The 22,981-nt window shown below is 45.3% G+C and overlaps 1 protein-coding gene across 1 annotated transcript in view; it reads right to left on the bottom strand.

The window, feature by feature from the left end:
* LOC122944646 (polypeptide N-acetylgalactosaminyltransferase 3-like) overlaps positions 1-19,000 on the bottom strand; it is a 123,015-nt gene extending 104,015 nt beyond the window's left edge. Inside the window, exons 1-2 of the mRNA XM_044303164.1 lie at positions 18,504-19,000; positions 16,544-16,716 (exon numbers count right to left, since the gene is read on the bottom strand). Coding sequence (XP_044159099.1) covers positions 16,544-16,716; positions 18,504-19,000 — 670 coding nt within the window. The remainder of the gene's footprint in view (positions 1-16,543; positions 16,717-18,503) is intronic.
* Positions 19,001-22,981: the final 3,981 nt, after the last annotated feature.

The following is a 22,981-nucleotide window of genomic DNA, read 5'->3' as shown; positions in this document are numbered from 1 at the left end:
GAGGTGCTGGCAACCGAGCTCGAGGAGACTCAAATGACCAGGTCTTACAAGCGAAGGAAGACCCGGCCTACATATAGTTTATCTGTAGGGGCCAAGATTGGGCCTAAATCTTTGATACACGTGCAAGTAGAAGGAATTCATGCTTCAGCATTGCTAGATACTGGTTCTCAAGTCACCATTATCTACAGAGACTTCTATGAATGTCATTTGAAACATATTCCTATGGAACCTGCAGGAGAGTTTCAGCTATGGGGCGTTGGGTCTCAAGCTCAACCTGTGGAGGGATGCATAAAAGTGACCATAACTATTCCCCAGTTAAACACCGGGATGATATGTCCTATGGAGCTGGAAGCTTTGATATGCCCTGCAGCCAAGAAAGTGTGTGCCCCAATAATATTGGGTACTAATGCAAAGATGGTACAGGATGTATTCAAGGCCTATCTGACAGAAGTGGGAGATGTCTCCTTAGACCGACTGATGGAGGTCAGCCCTGTCCTAGGAAAAGAGTGTAGACGACTAGCCCTTGAAACAAAACCAGGGTTGTGCCACTATTCAGGAACAGAACCCGCATTTGTGAAGCCTGGTGAGACCAAAACCTTACGAGCCATAGCCTCAATGCACCATGAAATGTTGGGGGGGAACTGGACAATACCTTATTGAGTCTCTGCCTGAAGAGGATCAGAAGAAGGGGTGGAATTTCATACCTGAGGTAAAAGATTGGCGAAAAAGGTGGTGTCGGAGCTTTCCTGTGATGGTACAGAATTTAACCCCCACAGAAATCCGGATTGATCGTCATCAGAAGATTGGTGTGATACACCTTTTAGATCAAGTTTCGTCCATCATGTCTGTGAGTGCAGAACAGAAGGATCATGTGAAAGCACCTTTAGATTTTGATCTAGAAGATTCTCCTCTACCACAGCAGTGGAAAGACAGGCTTCGTTCAAAACTGGCCACCCGAGAGGGAGTGTTCTCCAGAGCAGAGATGGATGTGGGGTGTTCTAAGAGTGCCACCCATGCTATAAGACTTGCTGATCCTACTCCTTTCAGAGAAAGGTCAAGAAGAATACCCCCTCGAGATGTGAAAGATGTCCGGGACATACTCCAGCAGATGGAAGGAGCAGGCATCATCACAGAGTCCCGGAGCCCCTATGCCTCACCTATTGTGGTAGTGAGGAAAAAGAATGGACTACCGTACTCTGAACAAGAGGACTGTGCCAGATCAGTACACTTTGCCCCGGATAGAGGATCTTCTGAACGCCCTATCTGGCAGCCAGTGGTTCAGTGTGCTTGACTTGAGGTCTGGATATTATCAGGTACCCATGAAGAAGGAGGATCAGGAAAAGACAGCTTTCATCTGCCCTTTGGGGTTCTTCCAGTTTACCAGAAGGCCACAGGGAGTCACAGGAGCTCCTGCTACTTTTCAGAGGCTGATGGAGAAAACTGTGGGGGATATGAATCCCAAAGAGTGTCTAGTGTATCTAGATGACCTAATTGTTTTCGGGAAGACACCAGAGGAGCATGAACAAAGATTGCTAAAGGTGTTGGATCGACTTCAAGCTGAAGGCCTGAAGCTATCAGTGGACAAATGCCGATTTGCCCAGAACTCTGTCACTTATGTGGGGCACATAGTCTCCGCTGAAGGAGTAGCCACAGATCCTGCTAAAATTGAAGCAGTGTTGAATTGGCCAAGACCAAATAACATCAGTGAGTTGCGGTCCTTTCTCGGATTCTGTGGTTACTACCAAAGGTTCGTTAAAGACTACTCAAAGATTGCTCGAGAGTTACATGACCTACTGAAGATTACCTCTGACGTAAAGGGTGCTAAGGCACCATATCCTAAAGACCCCTTTGGAGAGAAATGGACTTCAGGATGTGAAGATGCCTTTCTGACATTGAAGAAGAGACTTACAGAAGCTCCTGTCTTAGCCTATGCAGACCCTGAGAAACCATATATCCTCCATGTGGATGCCAGTATGGAAGGCCTAGGGGGTGTACTGCACCAAAGTTATCCAGAAGGATTGAGGCCGGTGGCTTACATAAGTAGAAGTCTTACAGGTGCAGAGAAGAACTATCCAGTCCATAAATTGGAATTTCTGGCACTCAAGTGGGCCATTGTGGATAAGCTGCATGACTATTTGTATGGAGCAACATTCGAAGTAAGGACTGACAACAATCCACTTACCTACATCCAGACTACAGCTAAGCTGGATGCCACAGGACATAGGTGGTTGGCTGCCTTGTCAAGCTACAGTTTCAGCCTGAAGTACAAGCCTGGGCCCAAGAATGTCAGCGCAGATGCCCTGTCCCGCAGACCTAGACTCCCTCCTCACCAAGAAGAAGAGGAGTGGGAAGAGATCCCTGGGCCGGGGGTAGGAGCCTTTTGTCAAAAGATAGTCCACATCAGAGAAAGCTTTACTAGACAGTCCCCACAGATCCTCTACACAACTGCTCGGTCCTCTCCCCCTAAAACCCGCTTCTCCACCATTACAGAAGAAAAACTCTCCACTCTACTCTCCAGATCACATCTCACCACCTGTGCACTTGACCCGATCCCATCCCACCTCATCCCTAACCTCACCACAGTGTTTATCCCAGCCCTAATTCATCTCTTCAATCTATCACTAAACTCTGGTGTCTTCCCCTCTGCTTTTAAACATGCTACCATTACACCCATCCTCAAAAAGCTTTCACTTGACCCATCTTCCTTGTCCAGTTATCGCCCCATATCACTTCTTCCGTATGCCTCAAAGCTACTTGAACAACATGTCCATTCTGAACTGTCCTCCCACCTCTCCTCTTGCTCCCTCTTTGACCGCCTACAATCCGGCTTCCGAACCCACCACTCTACTGAGACTGCCCTTACCAAAGTCACCAATGACCTACTGACAGCCAAAACCAAGAAACAATACTCTGTCCTCCTTCTCCTTGACCTGTCCTCTGCCTTCGACACTGTTGACCACACCCTTCTGTTGCAAACTCTCTCATCTCTTGGCATCACTGACCTGGCTCTCTCCTGGATCACATCATACCTCACAGACCGGACGTTTAGCGTCTCCCACTCCCGCACCACCTCCTCGTCTCATGCCCTCTCTGTTGGTGTCCCGCAAGGCTCTGTCCTAGGACCCCCTGCTCTGTCCTAGGACCCCTGCTCTTCTCAATCTACACTTTTGGCCTGGGACAGCTCATAGAGTCTTTTAGTATCACTCCTATGCTGATGACACACACATCTACCTTTCTGGTCCAGACATCACCACCTTACTATCAAGAATCCCACAATGTCTATCTTCTATATCATCCTTCTTCGCCTCTCGCTTTCTTAAACTTAACATGGATAAGACAGAATTCATAATCTTTCCCCCATCTTGTTCAACCCCCCCAACAGACCTATCTATCACAATCAATGGCTGCACATTATCCCCAGTCAAAAAAGCCTGCTGCCTTGGAGTGACCTTAGATTCTGCCCTTTCCTTCCGACCGCACATCCAAGCCCTTTCCACCACCTGCCGCCTCCAACTCAAAAACATCTCCCGCATCCGTGCTTTCCTTAACTTCGAATCTGCGAAAATGCTCGTACATGCCCTCATTATCTCCCGCCTAGACTACTGCAACATTCTCCTCTGTGGCCTTCCATCTAGCACCCTCGCACCCCTCCAATCTATCCTCAACTCCGCTGCCCGACTAATCCACCTCTCACCTTATTACTCCTCTGCCTCTCCCCTCTGCCAATCCCTTCACTGGCTCCCCATTGCCCAACGAATCCACTTCAAAGTACTGACAAACACATACAAGGCCGTCCATAACCTGTCCCCTCCCTACATCTCTGAGCTACTTTCCCGATACATCCCCACACGCACTCTCCGATCCTCACAAGACCTCCTTCTCTCCTCTCCTCTTATCGCCTCTTCCCACAATCGACTCCAAGATTTCTCCCGTGCATCCCCTATACTCTGGAACTCGCTACCCCAACATATCAGACTCTCACCTACAGTGGAATCCTTCAAAAGAAACCTGAAAACCCACCTCTTCAGACAAGCCTACAACCAATGACCCTGCTGCCTCTATACCGCCATGACCAACTCAACCCGCACCTACTGTTTCCTTCTCCCATACCATGTAGATTGTAAGCTCTCACGGGCAGGGCCCTCTCTCCTTCTGTACCAGTTTGTAACTCATCTTGTTTATGATTAGTACAATTGTCTGTTATGTATGTGCACCGCTTATCATATGTAGAGCGCTATGGAATGAATGGCGCTTAAATAATAAATAATAATAATAAATAATAATAATGTATTTGGTGGCCGAGAGTCAAGAAGAATTTGCCGAGCTAAGAGGGATAGACTCCATTAGCCACTCTCCAGAAGCCGTGCCTGAGGTGTTCCATGCTCCAGTCATGCTTCAACAGTGGTCCAGTATAACCACAGAAGACAAGAGGAAGGCTCAAGCGCAGGACTGGTATATTGGGGTGGACAAGACCTATGGCCTAGTACAAGATCGGTTCTATTGGCCTCGCATGAGGGAACATGTCGAGCAACATGTAAAGACATGCAGGAGGTGTATCTAGAGGAAGACCCTGCCTGTGAGAGCTGCCCCTATGGGTCATATGAAAAGTACGGGACCCATGGATCTTGTGTGCATGGACTATCTCTGCATTGAGAGCGATACAGCGGGAATTGGAAATGTGCTGGTGGTAACGGACCATTTCACCAGATATGCTCAAGCCTTCCCCACTAAAGATCAAAAGGCTGTGACTGTAGCCAAAGTCCTTTGGCAGAAGTATTTTATTCACTATGGACTACCCAATCGGATACACTCTGATCAAGGTAGAGACTTTGAGAGTAAGTTGATCAAGGAGCTGTTGGACCTGTTGCAGGTGCAGAAGTCCAGAACCACACCTTATCATCCGGAGGGTGATGCACAGCCAGAACGGTTCAATAGGACCCTCCTAGATATGCTAGGGACTCTCAAGCAAGTCGAGAAGCGGTCTTGGAGTAAACATGTGGAAGCCATGGTCCACGCATACAACTGTACAAGGCATGAATCTACAGGGTTCTCACCCTATTTCCTAATGTTCGGAAGAGAAGCTCGATTGCCGATAGATGTCCGTTTGGGAGTGTCTCCTGATGGAACAGATTCAACTTCACACTTTCAATATGTGAGGAACCTCAAACAAAACCTTCATCGGGCCTATGAGTTGGCCACCCAAGCTGCAGCAAAAATGGAAGAACGGAACAAAAGAAGGTATGATTCTAAGGTGAGATATCGGGAGATTCAAGCAGGGGATAAAGTTCTTCTCCGGAATCTAGGTGTGCCTGGAAAACACAAACTGGCTGACAGATGGAAAGATACCCTGTTTGAGGTTGTGTCCAAACTGGAAGGACTGCCAGTGTACAACATTAGGGGCCCGGAGGGCCGAATAAAGGCTTGGCATAGAAACCATCTGCTTCCAGTTGTGTATGCTGATGAAGAGGAAGAGAGTAGTGAAGAACTGGAGGAAAACCCAGCAGAGAGTCCTGGAAATGGGGCAGAGGAGACCCCGGGAACTCCCAGTGCAGAGGATCAGTGGTGGTCATCACCCGCAGAAGAAACACAGCAATTGCCTCCTTTAACTCCTGTGGTTTCACAAAGTCCCGGAACCTCTCCTGGGTCACAAAGTTCTCCAAGGTTGAATCCAGAAACTCCATGTTTTGAACTGAGACACAGCACCAGAGTGCGGCAACTCCCTAGGGCCCTAGTTTATGATAATATAGGAGAGCCCAGTTATGCCCCGCTGACACAAGCAGCATCTAAAATGGCCACTTTCCTACATGCACTAGCTGAAGTGGTAAATGTTAGTGACTCTTTACCCTAGATAACTAGCTAGCTAGGATGTTACTGTGCTAACTGTACTGTATGTATGCTAAACCTTTTTCTGTTGAATTTTTGTTAAGCCCCCTGGCTAGGACTTGCCAGTGGAAGGCAAGTATTTTCAAGGGGGAGCATGTAACCCTGTGAAGTTACACAGGCTGCATTATCTGAAATGCCCAGTAGATGGCAGATGGACTCAGTATGCTGTTAATAAAACATTGAGCATTGGTCACATGATTGTGACATCATCGCAGGTCCTGGAAGATTTCTAGAAGTTACCACATGCTCAGACAGAGAATGGACATGTGTCGAGTTGTGAGAGACTGCAGCACAGAGATAGAACCTTGCTGAGAGAACTTGCTTCACCCAAGATCACACCTGCTGAGAGAGGGACCTGCTGGCAAAGACAAGCACTGAGTCCAGACGTCTGGTGAATCCAGTGAGAGGAGACTGCTGCTGACTGACCTGGTTAATTGTGTTGTGAGGGTAAGCCAAACCTCTCCCTGTATCACCACAGGGCACCTGTCTCCTCACTCACAGTAAAGGCTCTGAGGTCCAGTGACGGACATTACACAGCTCAGGCTGCTTCAGTGACCCTGCGGAGCAGGACTTATAAGGGCCCCAACTCTCCTATGTGCACCAACGGCCACTAGGGTGAAGATAAGGGGGTGGGATGCAGGTGTGCTGGTGGGTGGGTGAGGAAAATCCACATTGCATTGTTATCTGTGTTACTCTATTGTATTTTCCTATGTATGTTGGTTCATTTGCTACTTACTATATAAAGTTAATTCCAGTTAGGCTGTGTCAGTCTCATTGCACCAAGTATGTTCCCAGTGGGACCCCACATCCCTACCCCGGATGCTCAACTGGGTGGAGGCACTGCCGCAGACATGTACCCCAGCTCCCAGATAGCGGAGGCTCAGGATCCGCCTGTCAGGCATAGTGAGTTAACTAGGTTTAGGGACCCCAAAGACACTAGGGGGCGCCCTCAAACCCCCGTTACACCTGATTGGCAGGCCCCAACTCCAGCCGCACCATTAGTTCCCCCTTTCACCGCCCAGTCTGGAGTTCGGGTTGAGACAGCTCAGATCGGTTCGGCCCTGGGATTTTTTGAGATGTTCTTGACTGCGGAGCTCTTAGACATAGTCGTGGCAGAAACAAACCGGTATGCCACTCAATTTATATCTGCCAACCCGGGAAGCTTTTATGCCCAGCCTTTGCGGTGGAAACCAGTCCAAGTTTTCGAATAAAATTTTTTTCTGGGCCTTCCCCTCAACATGGGTCTAACCAAAAAGCATGAATTGCGGTCATATTGGTCCACGAACCCAATTCATCACATGCCCATGTTCTCTGCTGCTATGTCCAGGGCACGATTTGAGGCCATCCTGCGTTTCCTGCACTTTAGCGATAACACCACCTCCCGTCCCAGAGGCCACCCTGCTTTTGACCGGCTCCACAAAATTCGGCCCCTCATAGACCACTTCAACCAGAAATTTGCAGATTTGTATACCCCTGAGCAAAACATCTGCGTAGACGAGTCCCTTATACATTTTACCGGGCGCCTTGGCTTCAAACAATACATCCCAAGCAAGTGCGCCCGGTATGGGGTCAAATTGTGTAAGCTCTGTGAAAGGGCCACAGGCTATACCCACAAATTTCGGATCTATGAGGGTAAAGATCAGACCCTGGAGCTGGTCGGTTGCCCTGACTACGATCCTTCCTCACATTTCAGGAAGAGATCATCGAGAACCTCCTGTATCCAGGAGGTTCCGTGGCCCCATCCACCAGTGTAGTTAGCCATCTACACGAGCGACATTTCCCCAATGTCGTTGCTGGTACCTCAACCCAACCGTCCCCCCTGTGTCTGTAGCAGGAGTGGAATAAGGCGTGACACCTGCTATTTCTGTCCTGACTGCCCTGACCACCCTGCCCTATGCTTAGGGGAGTGTTTCCGGAAGTACCACACACAGGTACACTTACCATAGGGATCACATCTCACAGGACAGGCACACAGGGCTAACTTGTGACAAAATTGGGGAATGTGTTTTGGGGTGTCATTTTACATATACCCATGCTGGGTGAGATAAATATCTTGGTCAAATGCCAACTTTGTATAAAAAAAAATGGAAAAGTTGTCTTTTGCCGAGATATTTCTCTCACCCAGCATGGGTATATGTAAAATGACACCCCAAAACACATTCCCCAGCTTCTCCTGAGTACGGCGATGCCACATGTGTGACACTTTTTTGCAGCCTAGGTGGGCAAAGGGGCCCACATTCCAAAAAGCACCTTTTGGATGATTTCAAAGGCCATTTTTTACAGATTTTGATTTCAAACTACTTTTCACGCATCTGGGCCCCTAAAAATCCAGGGCATTATAACTACCCCACAAGTGACCCCATTTTGGAAAGAAGACAAACCAAGGTATTTCATGATGGGCATAGTGAGTTAATGGAAGTTTTTAGTTTTTGTCACAAGTTAGTGGAATATGAGACTTTGTAAGGAAAAAAAAAAAAGAAAAAAAAAATCAGCATTTTCCGCTAACTTGTGACAAAAATTAAAAAGTTTTATGAACTCACTATGCCCATCAGCGAATACCGTACGGTGTCTACTTTCCGAAATGGGGTCATTTGTGGGGTTTTTCTACTGTCTGGGCATTGTAGAACCTCAGGAAACATGACAGGTGCTCAGAAAGTCAGAGCTGCTTCAAAAAGCGGAAATTCACATTTTTGTACCATAGTTTGTAAACGCTATAACTTTTACCTAAACCATTTTTTTTACCCAAACATTTTTATTATCATAGACATGTAGAACAATAAATTTTGAAAAAAATGTATATGAGGATGTCGTTTTTTTTAAAAAAATTTACAACTGAAAGTGAAAAATTTCATTTTTTTGCAAAAATTTCGTTAAATTTTGATTAATAACAAAAAAAGTAAAAATGTCAGCAGCAATGAAATACCACCAAATGAAAGCTCTATTAGTGAGAAGAAAAGGAGGTAAAATTCATTAGGGTGGTAAGTTGCATGACCGAGCAATAAACGGTGAAAGTAGTGTAGTGCAGAATTGTAAAAAGTGGTCTGGTCATTAAGGGTGTTTCAGCTAGGGGGGCTGAGGTGGTTAATTAGGGGGCATTTTTATGCATCTTAAAGGGAAGCTCTCAAAAATTTGCCCTGCTGTAGCCTAGAAAATTTTTATTTTAGGCCACGGGAGTACTTGCCCCAAAAATTAGGCATTCACTGGACAGAAAAGAACAAGTGATTATGTGGCTGGAGGTATATTAGGCGGTCAGTGGATAACAATTTTACTGCAGGCCAGTGGAGTACAGGCCCTATGCATTCACCGCACAGAAAAGATCAAGTGTGTCAGGGAACAGAGAGGAAGGAAAGAGGGTGCACTCTGACTCCACCCACAACCCCTGTCCCTGCCTACTTACTCTACCCGCCCTAGACAACGGGGCGTAACTGGGCAACCGTCCCTTACTTACATAAGTGCACAGAGGAAAGATACGGAAGGTCAACAAGCCAAGGGTCAGAACCAGGAGAAGCGGTAGTACAAATCGAGCGGGCAAATGTAGTCAACAGTCAGAGCCGAGGTCATTCCAGGAGAGCAAATACATACAAAGGATGAGACGAAGTCGAGGTCAAAGAACGAGTCGAGGTCAGGAGGTCAATCAGAACAAGCAGCCGCAGACTAGAACCAAGGAACAAGGAAGCACCAATGGACCAGTATCACAGGCAACCTGTAGCCAGCAGGTTGCCTGTATTTATAGTGGGGAGTGAGGGTCATGTGACGTGGCCAGCTTCACATGACCGACAGAACAGACAAGTCGAGCACCGAGTGATCAGCTTGGCGCTCAAGGCAGACCTAGGAGCAGGGAGCCTACCAGCTAGCAAAGCCGCCTTGGGAACAAGGCCGAACACAGATCCTCGCTCCCAAAGCTAAGCAGCAGGTCTGTGGCTGATGGGAGATCTAGTGCGCCTTCGGCGCCCAGTTACAAAGTGATTATGTGGCTGGAGGTATATTAGGCGGTCACTGTATAACAATTTTACTGCAGGCAAGTGGAGTACAGGCCCCAAAAATTATGCATTCACTGCACAGAAAAGAACATGTAATTATGTGGCTGGAGGTATATTAGGCGGTCACTGTATAACAATTTTACCGCAGGTCAGTGAAGTACAGGCCCCAAAAATTAAGCATTCGCCGCAATTAAAAAAACAAGTGATTTTGTGGCTGGAGGTATATTAGGTGGTCACTGTATAACAATTTTACTGCAGGACAGTGAAGTACAGGCCCCAAAAATTAAGCATTCACCGCACTGAAAAGAACAAGTGATTATGTGGATGGAGGTATATTAGGCAGTCACTGTATAACAATTTTACTGCAGGACAGTGGACTACAGGCCTCAAAAATTAGGCATTCACTGCACAGAAAAGAACAAGTGATTATGTGGTTGGAGGTATATTAGACGGTCAGCGGACAACAATTTTACTAAAGGCCATTGGAGTACAGGCCCCAAACATTAGGCATTCACAGAAAAGGCCTTTTATGCCGCTGTATATACATAAGACAAGGACCATTCTTTGTTCTGGGTGGTGGCGGATATGTGTGGGCTGGCATGAGAAAATTCAATTACACATGGTTGTCACAGGTGTTTAATTCCTCTGAGATCCATGCTTCATTCATTTTTAGAAATGTGTGGTAGTCCACACTGTCGTGACCTAGGTGAGTGCGCTTATCAGTCACGATCCTTTCGGATATGACACTCGACGAGGGGCAAGCCAAGAGTTCCATTGCAAATTGTGCCAGCTCAGGCCACAGGTCAAGCCTGCACACCCAGTAGTCCAGGGGTTCCTCGCTTCTCAGAGTGTCCATGGAAAAGGAAGAGTCAGCCGAGGAGGAGACGGAGGATGGAGTAGGAGGAGGAGAAGAAGAGGCAGGCCTGCATGCAATCCGTGGCGGTAACACCAAATCCACACGGGTGCCACGGGTTACATGCTTGACGGCCGTCAGAAGGTTCACCCAGTGGGAAGTAAAAGTTATGTACCATCCCTGCCTGTGTTTGCTAGACCACGTGTCTGTGGTCAGATATATCTTGGCACCGACACTGTGTGCCAGAGATATATTCACTTGTCACTGAATGTGGCCATATAGCTCTGGGATGCCCTTCTGGGAGAAATATTTCCCTCCAGGGACCTTCCATTGCGGTGTGCCAATGGCCACAAATTTTCTAAAGGCCTCTGAGTCCATAAGTTTATATGGCAGTAGTTGGCGAGGTAGCAGTTCCGACAAGCCAGCGGTCAGCCGTTGGGCAAGAGTGTTATGCGTCGTCATCAACTTTTTACGCTCGAAAATTTGGGTCATGGAAGCCTGCCTTTTGCCAGATGAACGCGACGTCGGCACGGTGGAAGGTGGAGTGGAGAACAAATGGGAGGAGAGCGGAGAAGAGGCATGACGTGGAGCACCGGGAGTGTGGCTTTGTGGGTTCCGACGGCATTGCTCCCACTGGGCTCGGTGATGGGAGGCCAGGTGCCTTCTTAAGGCGGTGGTCCAAAAGGTGAGTGTTGGGCTTACCACGACTTATGCGTTGACAGCACAGGCTACAGTTATCAACACTATTGTCTGCAGCTGACACGTTAAAAACAGCCCACACTGTGGAGCCATGTGCCGGCATCCTGGGAGTGCAAGATGTGACTGTGCATTGTGGATAGCTCGATCCAGATACATTTGCAGTCTGCTTTTTGCCTCCTGTGCACTGCAAGTTCTGCCTGCTTCTCCTCCTTCTCCTCCCTATCTGCAGCTCCGCCTCTCCCTCTCTTGTGGGCACCCACGTGACGTCCATCGACACATCATCATCGTCACCTTCACCACCACTGACATTAGAGATCTCAGAGTAGGTAGCAACAGCGGGGACCACCCTCCTTGGGCTGATCTGGGTACTGTAGTCAGACCGCTGTGTGGCGACCGTTGCTACCTCCTCTTCCTGATCCGATAACAAGAATGGCTACGTATCAGTAAAGTCTGGGAATGGATGGGAAAATAATTCCACTGACTCAAGTGGAGGGGCTATGGTGGTGGTAGTGGTGGTGTCTTTGAGGGTGCACATAGCGGAGAGTGAGAAGGGTGCAGATACAGAGGATGAGGAGGGTGCAGAAGCGGAAGGCAGAGTGAGCCACTCAACCAACTCTGGTGCATCCTTTGACGTAATCGCACCCACCTTCTGCAACTTCCCACTTAGGCTCCGGCCTGGTACACCTGTCCGACCCTTACCACCCCTGCGGAACAGCCTGCCTCTTCCTCTGCCTGTAATTTTCAAAACGACTCTGTGCCAAAGTTTCTAGAGAAGCGCAGTATTTGTGGAAGCAGGTATATCGCAGGCCTCAATTAGTATTTGGTGGAAGCTGGTACAGTACAGACCAAAAGTTTGGATACACCTTCTCATTCAAAGAGTTTTCTTTATTTTTATGACTATGAAAATTGTAGATTCACACCGAAGGCATCAAAACTATGAAATAACACATGTGGAATTATATACATAACAAAAAAGGGTGAAACAACTGAAAATATGTCATATTCTAGGTTCTTCAAAGTAGCCACCTTTTGCTTTGATTACTGCTTTGCACACTCTTGGCATTCTCTTGATGAACTTCAAGAGGTAGTCACCTGAAATGGTCTTCCAACAGTCTTGAAGGAGTTCCCAGAGATGCTTAGCACTTGTTGGCCCTTTTGCCTTCAATCTGCCGTCCATCTCACCCCAAACCATATCGATTGGGTTCAGGTCCGGTGACTGTGGAGGCCAGGTCATCTGGCGCAGCACCCCATCACTCTCCTTCATGGTCAAATAGCCCTTACACAGCCTGGAGGTGTGTTTGGGGTCATTGTCCTGTTGAAAAATAAATGATGGTCCAACTAAACGCAAACCGGATGGAATAGCGTGCCACTGCAAGATGCTGTGGTAGCCATGCTGGTTCCGTATGCCTTCAATTTTGAATAAATCCCCAACAGTGTCACCAGCAAAGCACCCCCACACCATCACACCTCCTCCTCCATGCTTCACGGTGGGAACCAGGCATGTAGAGTCCATCCGTTCACCTTTTCTGCGTCGTACAAAGACACGGTGGTTGGAACCAAAGATCTCAAATTTGGACTCATCAGACCAAAGCACAGATTTCCACTGGTCTAATGTCCATTACTTGTGTTCTTTAGCCCAAACAAGTCTCTTCTGCTTGTTGCCTGTCCTTAGCAGTGGTTTCCTAGCAGATATTCTACCATGAAGGCCTGATTCACACAGTCTCCTCTTAACAGTTGTTCTAGAGATGTGTCTGCTGCTAGAACTCTGTGTGGCATTGACCTGGTCTCTAATCTGAGCTGCTGTTAACCTGCGATTTATGAGGCGGATGACTCGGATGAACTTATCCTCCACAGCAGAGGTGACTCTTGGTCTTCCTTTTCTGGGGCGGTCCGCATGCAAGCCATTTTCTTTGTAGCGCTTGAAGGTTTTTGTGACTGCACTTGGGGACACTTTCAAAGTTTTCCCAATTTTTCGGACTGACTGACCTTCATTTCTTAAAGTAATGATGGCCACTCGTTTTTCTTTATTTAGCTGCTTTTTTCTTGCCATAATACAAATTCTAACAGTCTATTCAGTAGGACTATCAGCTGTGTATCCACCTGACTTCTCCACAACGCAACTGATGGTCCCAACCCCATTTATAAGGCAAGAGATCCCATTTATTAAACCTGACAGGGCACACCTGTGAAGTGAAAACCATATCAGGTGACTACCTCTTGAAGCTCATAAAGAGAATGCCAAGAGTGTGGAAAGCAGTAATCAAAGCAAAAGGTGGCTACTTTGAAGACCCTAGAATATGACATATTTTCAGTTGTTTCACACTTTTTTGTTATGCATATAATTCCACATGTGTAATTCATAGTTGTGATGCCTTCAGTGTGAATCTACAATTTTTGTACTGTATATCAAACCCCTTAATCAGTATTTTGCGGAAGCTGGTGTATCGCAGGCATCAATCAATATTTGGTGGAAGCAGGTATATTAAACCCCTCAATTAGTATTTTTATTTTCCACTCAATTGTGGAAGCCGGTGTATCAAACCCCTTAATCGTTTGTCCCTCTATATACCTGCGGTATCGCAGCAGAACCGCACACAACTGCTGCACAATACAAATTCACTATAATATACTTTCTATGTTAGTGGAAGCAGGTGTATAGAACCCCTTAATCAGTATTTTGTAGAAGCAGGTATATTGCACCCCTCAATCAGTATTTTCTGGAAGCTGGTGTATTGCAGGCCTCAATCAATATTTAGTGGAAGCAGATATATTAATCCCCTCAATTAGCATTTTGTGGAAGCCGGTGTATCGAACCCCTTAATCGTTTGTCCCTCTATATACCTGCGGTATCGCAGCAGAACCGCACACAACTGCTGCACAATACAAATTCACTATAATATACTTTCTATGTTAGTGGAAGCAGGTGTATAGAACCCCTTAATCAGTATTTTGTAGAAGCAGGTATATTGCACCCCTCAATCAGTATTTTCTGGAAGCTGGTGTATTGCATGCCTCAATCAATATTTAGTGGAAGCAGATATATTAATCCCCTCAATTAGCATTTTGTGGAAGCCGGTGTATCGAACCCCTTAATCGTTTGTCCCTCTATATACCTGCGGTATCGCAGCAGAACCGCACACAACTGCTGCACAATACAAATTCACTATAATATACTTTCTATGTTAGAAAGTATATTATATCACATCCCTCAGTATGTCACACCTATCGATAGCACACCTATACCAGTTCTTAAAAGGACTTTTGTGGCCCTATGAGCTAGCGTTTGGTGTCCCTAACAGTCTGTCCCTGCACCACAAAGCAACCTCTCCCTACCCTGGCAAAACAGAATGTAAAATGGCTGCCAGATCAGGTTTATTTATAGGGTAGGGGGTGTGTCCATGTGCTGAAACATCTCAATTGGCTGTCCTGTCCCACCTGATGGATGTATCATGGGTCCAAGTTTGGCACAATGCAAAAGAATATGGTGCGTGCGAATATCACCATATGTTCGCATGTTCGGCAAATCGCGAACGAGCAAAATTCGCAGTGAACCGACCGCTGGGCAAACCTCAAGGCCATCTCTAGAGGGTACATCCTCTGCGTCTGGAGGAAAGAAGGTTTGTACACAAACATAGAAGAGGATTCTTTACGGTAAGAGCAGTGAGACTATGGAACTCTCTGCCTGAGGAGGTGGTGATTGTGAGTTCACTAAAAAGAGTTCAAGAAGGGCCTGGATGTATTTCTGGAGCGTAATAATATTACAGGCTATAGCTACAAGAGACGGGTCGTTGATCCAGGGAGTTATTCTGATTGCATGATTGGAGTCGGGAAGGAGTGGGGAAAATTGGCTTCTACCTCACAGTTTGTTTTTTTGCCTTCCTCTGGTCAACTTGCAGGATAACAGGCCAAACTGGATAGACAAATGTCTTTTTTCGGCCTTATATACTATGTTACTATTTTGGAAAGTGTCTGTGGGAAATGTTGCCCATCCATCCAGAAGATCATTTTGTGAGGTCAAACAATGATGTTTGCAGTCTCCATTTTAGTTCATCCCAAAGGTGTTGGATGGGCGTGAGCTCAGGGCTCTGTGTAGACGACTCAACTGCTTCAACACCAGGAAGGAATAATGCTATCGGGTTGTTTATCAGGGGTTAGCCTAAGCCCCTTAGTTCTTGTGAAGAGCATACCAAGATGTTTTGGACAATCATATGCTTCCACCTTTGTGGAGACATTTTGGAGAAGACCGTTTTGTGTTGCAGCATGACTCTGTCCCAGTGCACAAATCAAGGTACATAAAGGCATGGTTGGGTGAGCTTGGTGTGGAAGCACTTGACTAGTCTACAGAGCCCTGTCCTCAATCCCATCCAACACCTTTGGGATGAACTAAAATGGCGACTGCGACTCAGGTCTCCTCATCCAACATCAGCGTCTGACTTCACAAACGCTCACCTAAATGATTGGGCATAAACTTCCACTCTTGTGAAAAGCCATTCCAGAAGAGCAACAAGCCAACTTCATGTTAGTGGCTATGAATTTAGAATGGGATGTCATAAAAGCACCTGTAATGTGTAGGTGTCCCAGTACTTTGGTTCATATTGTGTATGTTATGGAGATGCTTATCATCACACAAACATGAGGGGATCATAGTTTTTGCTAGGTAGGATGCACGCCCCCACCTGTTGGAAGTTACACCTGAGCCTCACTTCCATGTTACAAGGGGGAAGAGAGGACTGCAGTGTCAGTGGAGACTGGGATATGTTCTGTCTAGCAATGGGGGAAGCACAATGTGAAGGACACAAGGGTTAATTCTGGAGATCAATGGGGAGCACATTGCAGATGACACTTGGGAACATAGGGATCAATCCTGAAAAATTTTACCTACATCAAGGTAAACTGTACGGTGCACAGACACATAACCAGCAGCAAATTGTAAAGTTAATGCCAATAAGAATCTAGCAGACTTCTCAGTGTGGTTCTGAATGAGGATGGACTATGTAGGTGTGCGGGAACTGTACATCAGTCATTACAGAACTTGATCGACAGACCACAAAATTAAAGTTCAAAAGTTGTATTTTACAGCATGAAAAAGCTTCAATTTTCATTAATTTCGCCACTCTTCCCAGCTTACCATCTGTACTTGAGTCGTCCACCATTATAATCTCCTTCAGAAGAATGGCAGGGGATGTATACATGATGCTGTAGACTGTGCGAAGCAATGTGGACCAGGCCTCATTGTGGAACGCGATTATAATGCTTGTCGTGGGCAGTGGAGGACACCTCTTGAACTTTTGCTCAATGCACCTTTACGAAGGTAAAAGAGGTGAATAGTTACAGAGGAGCTGTCACCTCTCCTGACAGGTCTGTTTTAGTAACTACTTGCAGCCCCCATGTAATAACCATTCGGGATTATCTATTATTATGACTCTATGTTCTTCATTCCTGCAAGAAGTTATGAATGAATTACTAGTTTGCAATGTAGGTCTAGATGGGTGTTGCCAGTTGGGGGGGGGGGGGTGTCCCTGTATAGTCTGTCAGCACTGATTGGATGATGTAGGACTGTGCAGGGACACACCTCAAACTGATAACACCCATCTGGACTTTCACTGCAAACTTCTAGCAATTCATTCATAACTTCTAGCAGGAATAATAAGGGAATGGCACAACATAGAGTCATCAGAATAGATGTTCCAGAATAGTTATTACACAGTGAATGCAAATAGTTAGTAAAACAGATATGTCAGTTGAAGCGACAGGTCCTAAATAATACAATCAACATAGTAAATTAAAGAAATTAATACTACTACTTTCACATCTGCGTTTTCCTTTCCGGGTTTTGAGATCTGGCACAGGCTCTCAAAATCGCAGCAGCAGCACAACGCTTCAGTTTTGTCCCCATTCATTGTCAAAGGGGCCAAAACTGAACAAACCGAAACAGATTGCACCAGTTTATTGCGTTCCCATGCTGGACACAAAATCTCTTTAACTAGTGTTTTTGTGTGAGTCATGGGAAACTGAATAAACTGTGTCCGGCACCAAAAACCATGTAGGTCAATGGTGCTGGATCCGTTTTTTTTTCGGACATGAAAATAAACAGAGCCGGCGCCCATTGAGTTCCGGATCCGGTTGCTTAAATTTTTTTTTTAAATACAACCTAATCCATTCTGAACAGATGCAGCCGGTTGGTTCTATTATTACGACGGAAGCGTTCTGCTGTGGTTTTGAGATGCCATGCCGAATCTCAAAATAGCAATAACGCCAATGAAAAAGTAGCCTAACAGCAAAACTGCTGCATTGCTCTTGCTATCAGATATACTAAGCAATCCAACAGTAACCTGATGGACCCCCAGTAACATATGGACCTGTCAGGATGCTAGTATGAATTCAACCTTCACTAAATGGAATCGGTAGCATTTTTAGGTTTGCTCATGTAAATCAGCACAAGTTATGTAACTTTCTACAATGTCTTCTGATTTAGGCCGGAGGATTAGATTCCGCAGGCTGTAGGACTGGGTTGTGTACACAGTACAATATATAGTTACATAGCAAGTAAGGCTGAAACACTCATGTCCACTGAGATGAACCAAGGGATGAGCGAGAACATGCCTGAAGGGAAGGGCTGTGGAAAAGAAGAATTCTGAGGAGGGACATACAAAGAGCATCTTTTGCTCTGTAGGACCCAGCACATCCATGCTTTACACGGACAGCCCATTGATTTCAAAAAGATCTGTAATGCTTTGGCTGGCCTGCAGGAGCGCTGCAGGGAAACCGAACACATGCTAGAGAAACTCTTTAAAGGGGTTGTCTGCTTTTCCCATATTGATGGTCTATGGTCAGGCAAGAACACCGCAGTCTCTCCAAACAGCTGATCGGTAGGGGTGCCAAGAGTTGGACCCCCACCAATCTGATATTGATGACCTATCCCAAGGATAAGTCATCAATATAGGAAAGCGGACAACCCTTTTAAGCAGGACAGAGTCGAGTGTCCCAGCAGTGGGCACTCTGTTCTCATCTTATTTTCAAGAGACCCTTCTAATTAAAAGATTTGACAGAATATACAGACTTATGAAAAAATTGCGAGAAACACATACTCGGGGGGCCTGGTGTCAGGTCCTAGGTCTCGGTGAAGTGAAATCCTATCACTAGCAAATACATTAAAACAATGTTTCTTTTCTCCTTCTTCCATTTCTTTCCTTTCTTCGGGGCTGAGTTTATTCGGTGTGAATGGTTTTCCAGATGCTCCGGGGGCATGAGGGTCCAGGGGTGGCCGCTCCAGGTAAGGCCTCAGCTCTGCTGCAGTGTAGTACCCGGCTAGACAAGGCATTTTTCTGTTAGTGTCCTTCTGTTTTTCAGGGGCATTAATCAGCATTTTTGGCACAGAGTCTTTAAAATTATTTACGGCATAAATCATGTCCAACATTTTCTTCTTTTTGACGAGAGACCCTCCTTGTCTCGTCAGCTCGTCCATCTCTCGGTCAACAACTACTTTTTGGATGAAAAACACAAATCCCATAAAAATAAGAGTCGCTGCAGCAAGTTTCCAGTGGATGAAGCGCTGGCCCAACACCAGCCTCTTAAAGTTTGTCATTTTTGTTTTGGGGATTCTCGGGCTGGAAAATAAAGCTGTGAAGGTTTCATCGTGGTTAATGTAAAGTCATCGTTCCATCACCTGGAAAATAAGAAAGACTGTTAAGAGGCCCCTGAACATGATGTAAGACAAGTAGCCATTGCCATGGACTCATATGTACATGTCTCATATTTCGAGATGTCAGAAAAAAAAGTACTCTACGACAAAAGTTAATTGTGATATAGATACATTATGATACAGTACAATTACAGCGATACCACATTTATATAGTTTTTCTTGCGTTTTAATAGTAAAAAAAAAAAAAGTTTGGGAAAAATAGTTTTTTTTGCATTGCCCTATTCTGACCTCCATAACTTTATTATATTGTTATGTCTATAGAGCTGAGTGACGGCTTTTTTTTAGCAAGTCATTTTATCGATACTATTTTGTGTATAGTGTGTATGACTTTTTGAACATGTTTTATAAATTTCTATTTATAGGAGGTAAAGCAACGAAAAAAGTGGTAAAACTGCCTTTTTTTTCCAGTTATGGCATTCACTGTACGGGATAAATATGTTTTTATTTTAATAGTATGGGTGTTTTGGGTTTTATTTTTACTATTTTTATTTTAAGTCCTCTTAGGGGACTTATTGTTAGACTACTTGTCCCATAGACTTAAATGAATTCCCATTGCAGCCTATGGGAGTTCCATTATGTTCCTACCGAGCCCTGCTACCTGCAGGCCTCCATAGGAACTACTGCTTGGATCCTTCAGAGGCTATCAGAAGGAGCAAACTGCTCTCCCAATCGCCACACAGAAGAGCTGTTTAGGCCCCAGGTGGGCAGCACTCCCAAGGAAAGACACCTCAGATGCCATGGTCACAAATGACCAACATTAACCTTGGGCTCTGCTATGTGAAAACACCAACTTTTCTTATACCTACCTTGGATTACAAGTCTTATAGCTCCTTCTCATGCAGCGCTACATTCAATTTTACAGATTCATGAAAGAACATCTAAGCAACCCCAATGGAAACCTGATGAACCCCACTATACAGTAAGTCAACGGGTTCCTTCAGGATTGTTCAGTGCTGTAGAAGGTTGCACAAAAAGATGTGGCCACAGCTATGTAAAGACTTCCCCAAACTGTCTTTGGTTTTTACTTCCTCTTCTCAGTCCTGCCCCTTCTCGTAGATATCCAGTTCACTTTCACGGACATCATGCTGCTAGTGAAGTGCATAAAAGCAAATGAAGCACGCGCATAACAGGCAAGAGATAACAAGAGCGCCATGCCAGTGTAATACGACCTGTGGTTTATAGTACATGTCTACACGACTTTTTGTAGCTAGCAGGGTTTACAAGCTTTATTAGCAGAGGTGTAATTTGAAGCTCCTGGGCCTCAATGCAAAATCTGCAATAGCCCCCAAGACCTCCAACCTACCATACCATATGTCATTAATAATTCTAGGGTCTTCGTATATGGTGGATCAGCCTCTGGGCTCCCTAAAAAAAACAGTGCCTGGGTGCCACTGCTACCTCTGCATACCCTATAGCAGTTGCACCTTGCCTATTTGGCCAGATGGGGACATCACTGACAAGGGGCCTAAGGTGGTTGCGGCTTAGCATACTGTAATATGGTCAGATTGTTATTCATTGGGGTTGTCAGAGACAGATAGAGGGTTGTCAGAGATGCAGTGATTAGATGAACACCTTGGATTCTGATCCCGGCACCCCTAGCAAGCAGATTTGCAGAGGGAGGCCTCTGCCTGCCATCCCTTGCCCACAAATTGGTTGTAGCATGGAAGATGTGGTGTTACATGGCGGAGAAATTCTTGACATAAGAAGACGGATTGAAGCTACCAGAACAGCAGCCCCATTTAAAGAGCAGTTCCAAAGGGAGTCCCAATTCTCTATGATGTCCATATGCTCTAATTGGGCAGTTCGACATTTCGATTACCGGTATCTGATTCATAATAGTAAATGTATGTAGAAAATGACAATTCGCTGGGAACAACCTTCTTAGCTGAAGTCTCCCCAAAAATCAAACCCACTAGCTAATTGCTGCTATTAGGGTCGTGTGAGGTTACAAATAAACCATATACACCAATAGAATCAAAACCACCCCACTAAATAACCAAATCTTTTTTGGTACACATCAATGATATAAAAATGATAAAATCAGTCACAAAAGCGGCATACATATACAGAAATAGGAGGATACAATGGTCCTGTAGTAAATAGCTTCATATAGCACATGAGCTTAATACATCCAAATCAGGCGCCCAAACCTATCATCAAAGCACATAAATAAAGTGCATGGTGCAAATTTTTGTAATTTTGCACTATGCACTTTATTTATCTATATATACACCTATGTGCTTTGATCATAGGTTTGGGCGCCTGATTTGGATGTATTAAGCCCATGTGATATATAAAGCTATTTACTACATTGGTGTATATACAGTACTTCTTAGCTGAAGGACAAACCTTGAATTTCATGGAGAAAGCCCGACATGGACTGGATGAGTCAACATTCCTCAGCAATTTACATTCTCTCGCGGTTATCTTAAAGTACAAAAACCATTTAAATTTCTAGCCCAAGCAATGGCCGTGGCATGTCGGAAATTAACCGCCCATTACGTACAGAGCGAGCGAGTTGGTTAAACAGTTGTGTCCGCTGCAGGCGTCACCCTCCTCTGTAGCACAGCTGTCTGCCTGAAATATCCTCTTCCAGAACCACCAATATAAGGGTATGTAAACGCAGCGATTCTGGCCGCGACAGCTGTCATGCGACCAAAGATTAAAGTTTTGCGGGGCTGCCATAGTAATAAATGGGGACGCGGCGTGACACATGAATCACAAAAAAAGGGTTGGATTTTCTTTTTGACAATTTATAGGTTGCGGATGCAGCAAACATGTAAGTTGCAAGGAGACCCCATTCATTTCTGTGGCGGCCCTGCTACACTGCAATTCTTGGGAGCACAACGCTTTGCCCCCCCAAAATTACCCTGTAGACAAACCGTTAAGTATATGTACAGTGACAACTGTCTCGGCCTGGTTCGCGGAGTAGCGTTGATCCCATAGAAAATAATTAGATCGCTGCGCAGTGTTGGATTTCTTGTGACTCGCATACGAACCCATTCGTTCTATGGGATTACCACTAAACTGCAAAAAAGGCTGTGACAGCTGCCGCGCGACCAAGTGTAGCTGTACCCTAAATGTAACCTTTAATAAGACGCTAATAAAGCTTTTGATGCCGGGTGGGTCCTGCTTTCTTCCCAGGAAGTGAGACCTCTATTTGATTTAGTTAATATGCATATAATTATGGGCACTTGCATGAAATTATATCTAACTATGGTTAAAAAATTAGAACTGACGGACTTTTGGATTTTATAGTACTGTAAATGGAATATCGGTATGTAGTTTTGTATGATAATAAAAAAATATTATTAATAAAAAAATATATATATAAGACGCTAATAAAATCCTACTATTTTGGGAAATAATGGAAGGCGGATGGGGCCTACCTGTAGGAAGAGAAAATCTCTCTAATATCTGTCCCTATAATGTAATGCCCTGCCTAACATCGTAATGGCCGCCACAATATCAACGATCCCGTGTCAGGAACCTCCTATAGCGCCCTGGGATGTCCCGGAGACTGGAAAAAAACATCAGCAAACACTGTGTATAGTCAAGTCATATGTCAATGATGTGAAGGAAGAAATACACACAGGCCAGATATTTAATATCACAGACATCAACGATTAGATAATAAACGTACTATATCACGTCCTTAAAACCAACGCGTTTCTCAGTTCCTCAGGGGATGTATAAAACCAACACTACAGTACACACATAAAGAACATGGAAAATAGATCACAAACAGCCAAAAATATTACATGATATATCCAACAAAAATGACACCCCAAAATGCAATATCACCAATATATATGGCGCAACACAAATGATAATGACAGATATCCCTATTTAAACTCACACCTC

This window comes from Bufo gargarizans, chromosome 8 (assembly GCF_014858855.1).
Source record: "Bufo gargarizans isolate SCDJY-AF-19 chromosome 8, ASM1485885v1, whole genome shotgun sequence".
Lineage (NCBI taxonomy): Eukaryota > Metazoa > Chordata > Amphibia > Anura > Bufonidae > Bufo > Bufo gargarizans.
Note: the sequence above shows the minus strand (reverse complement) of the source record. Positions and strands in the feature narration are given on the sequence as shown.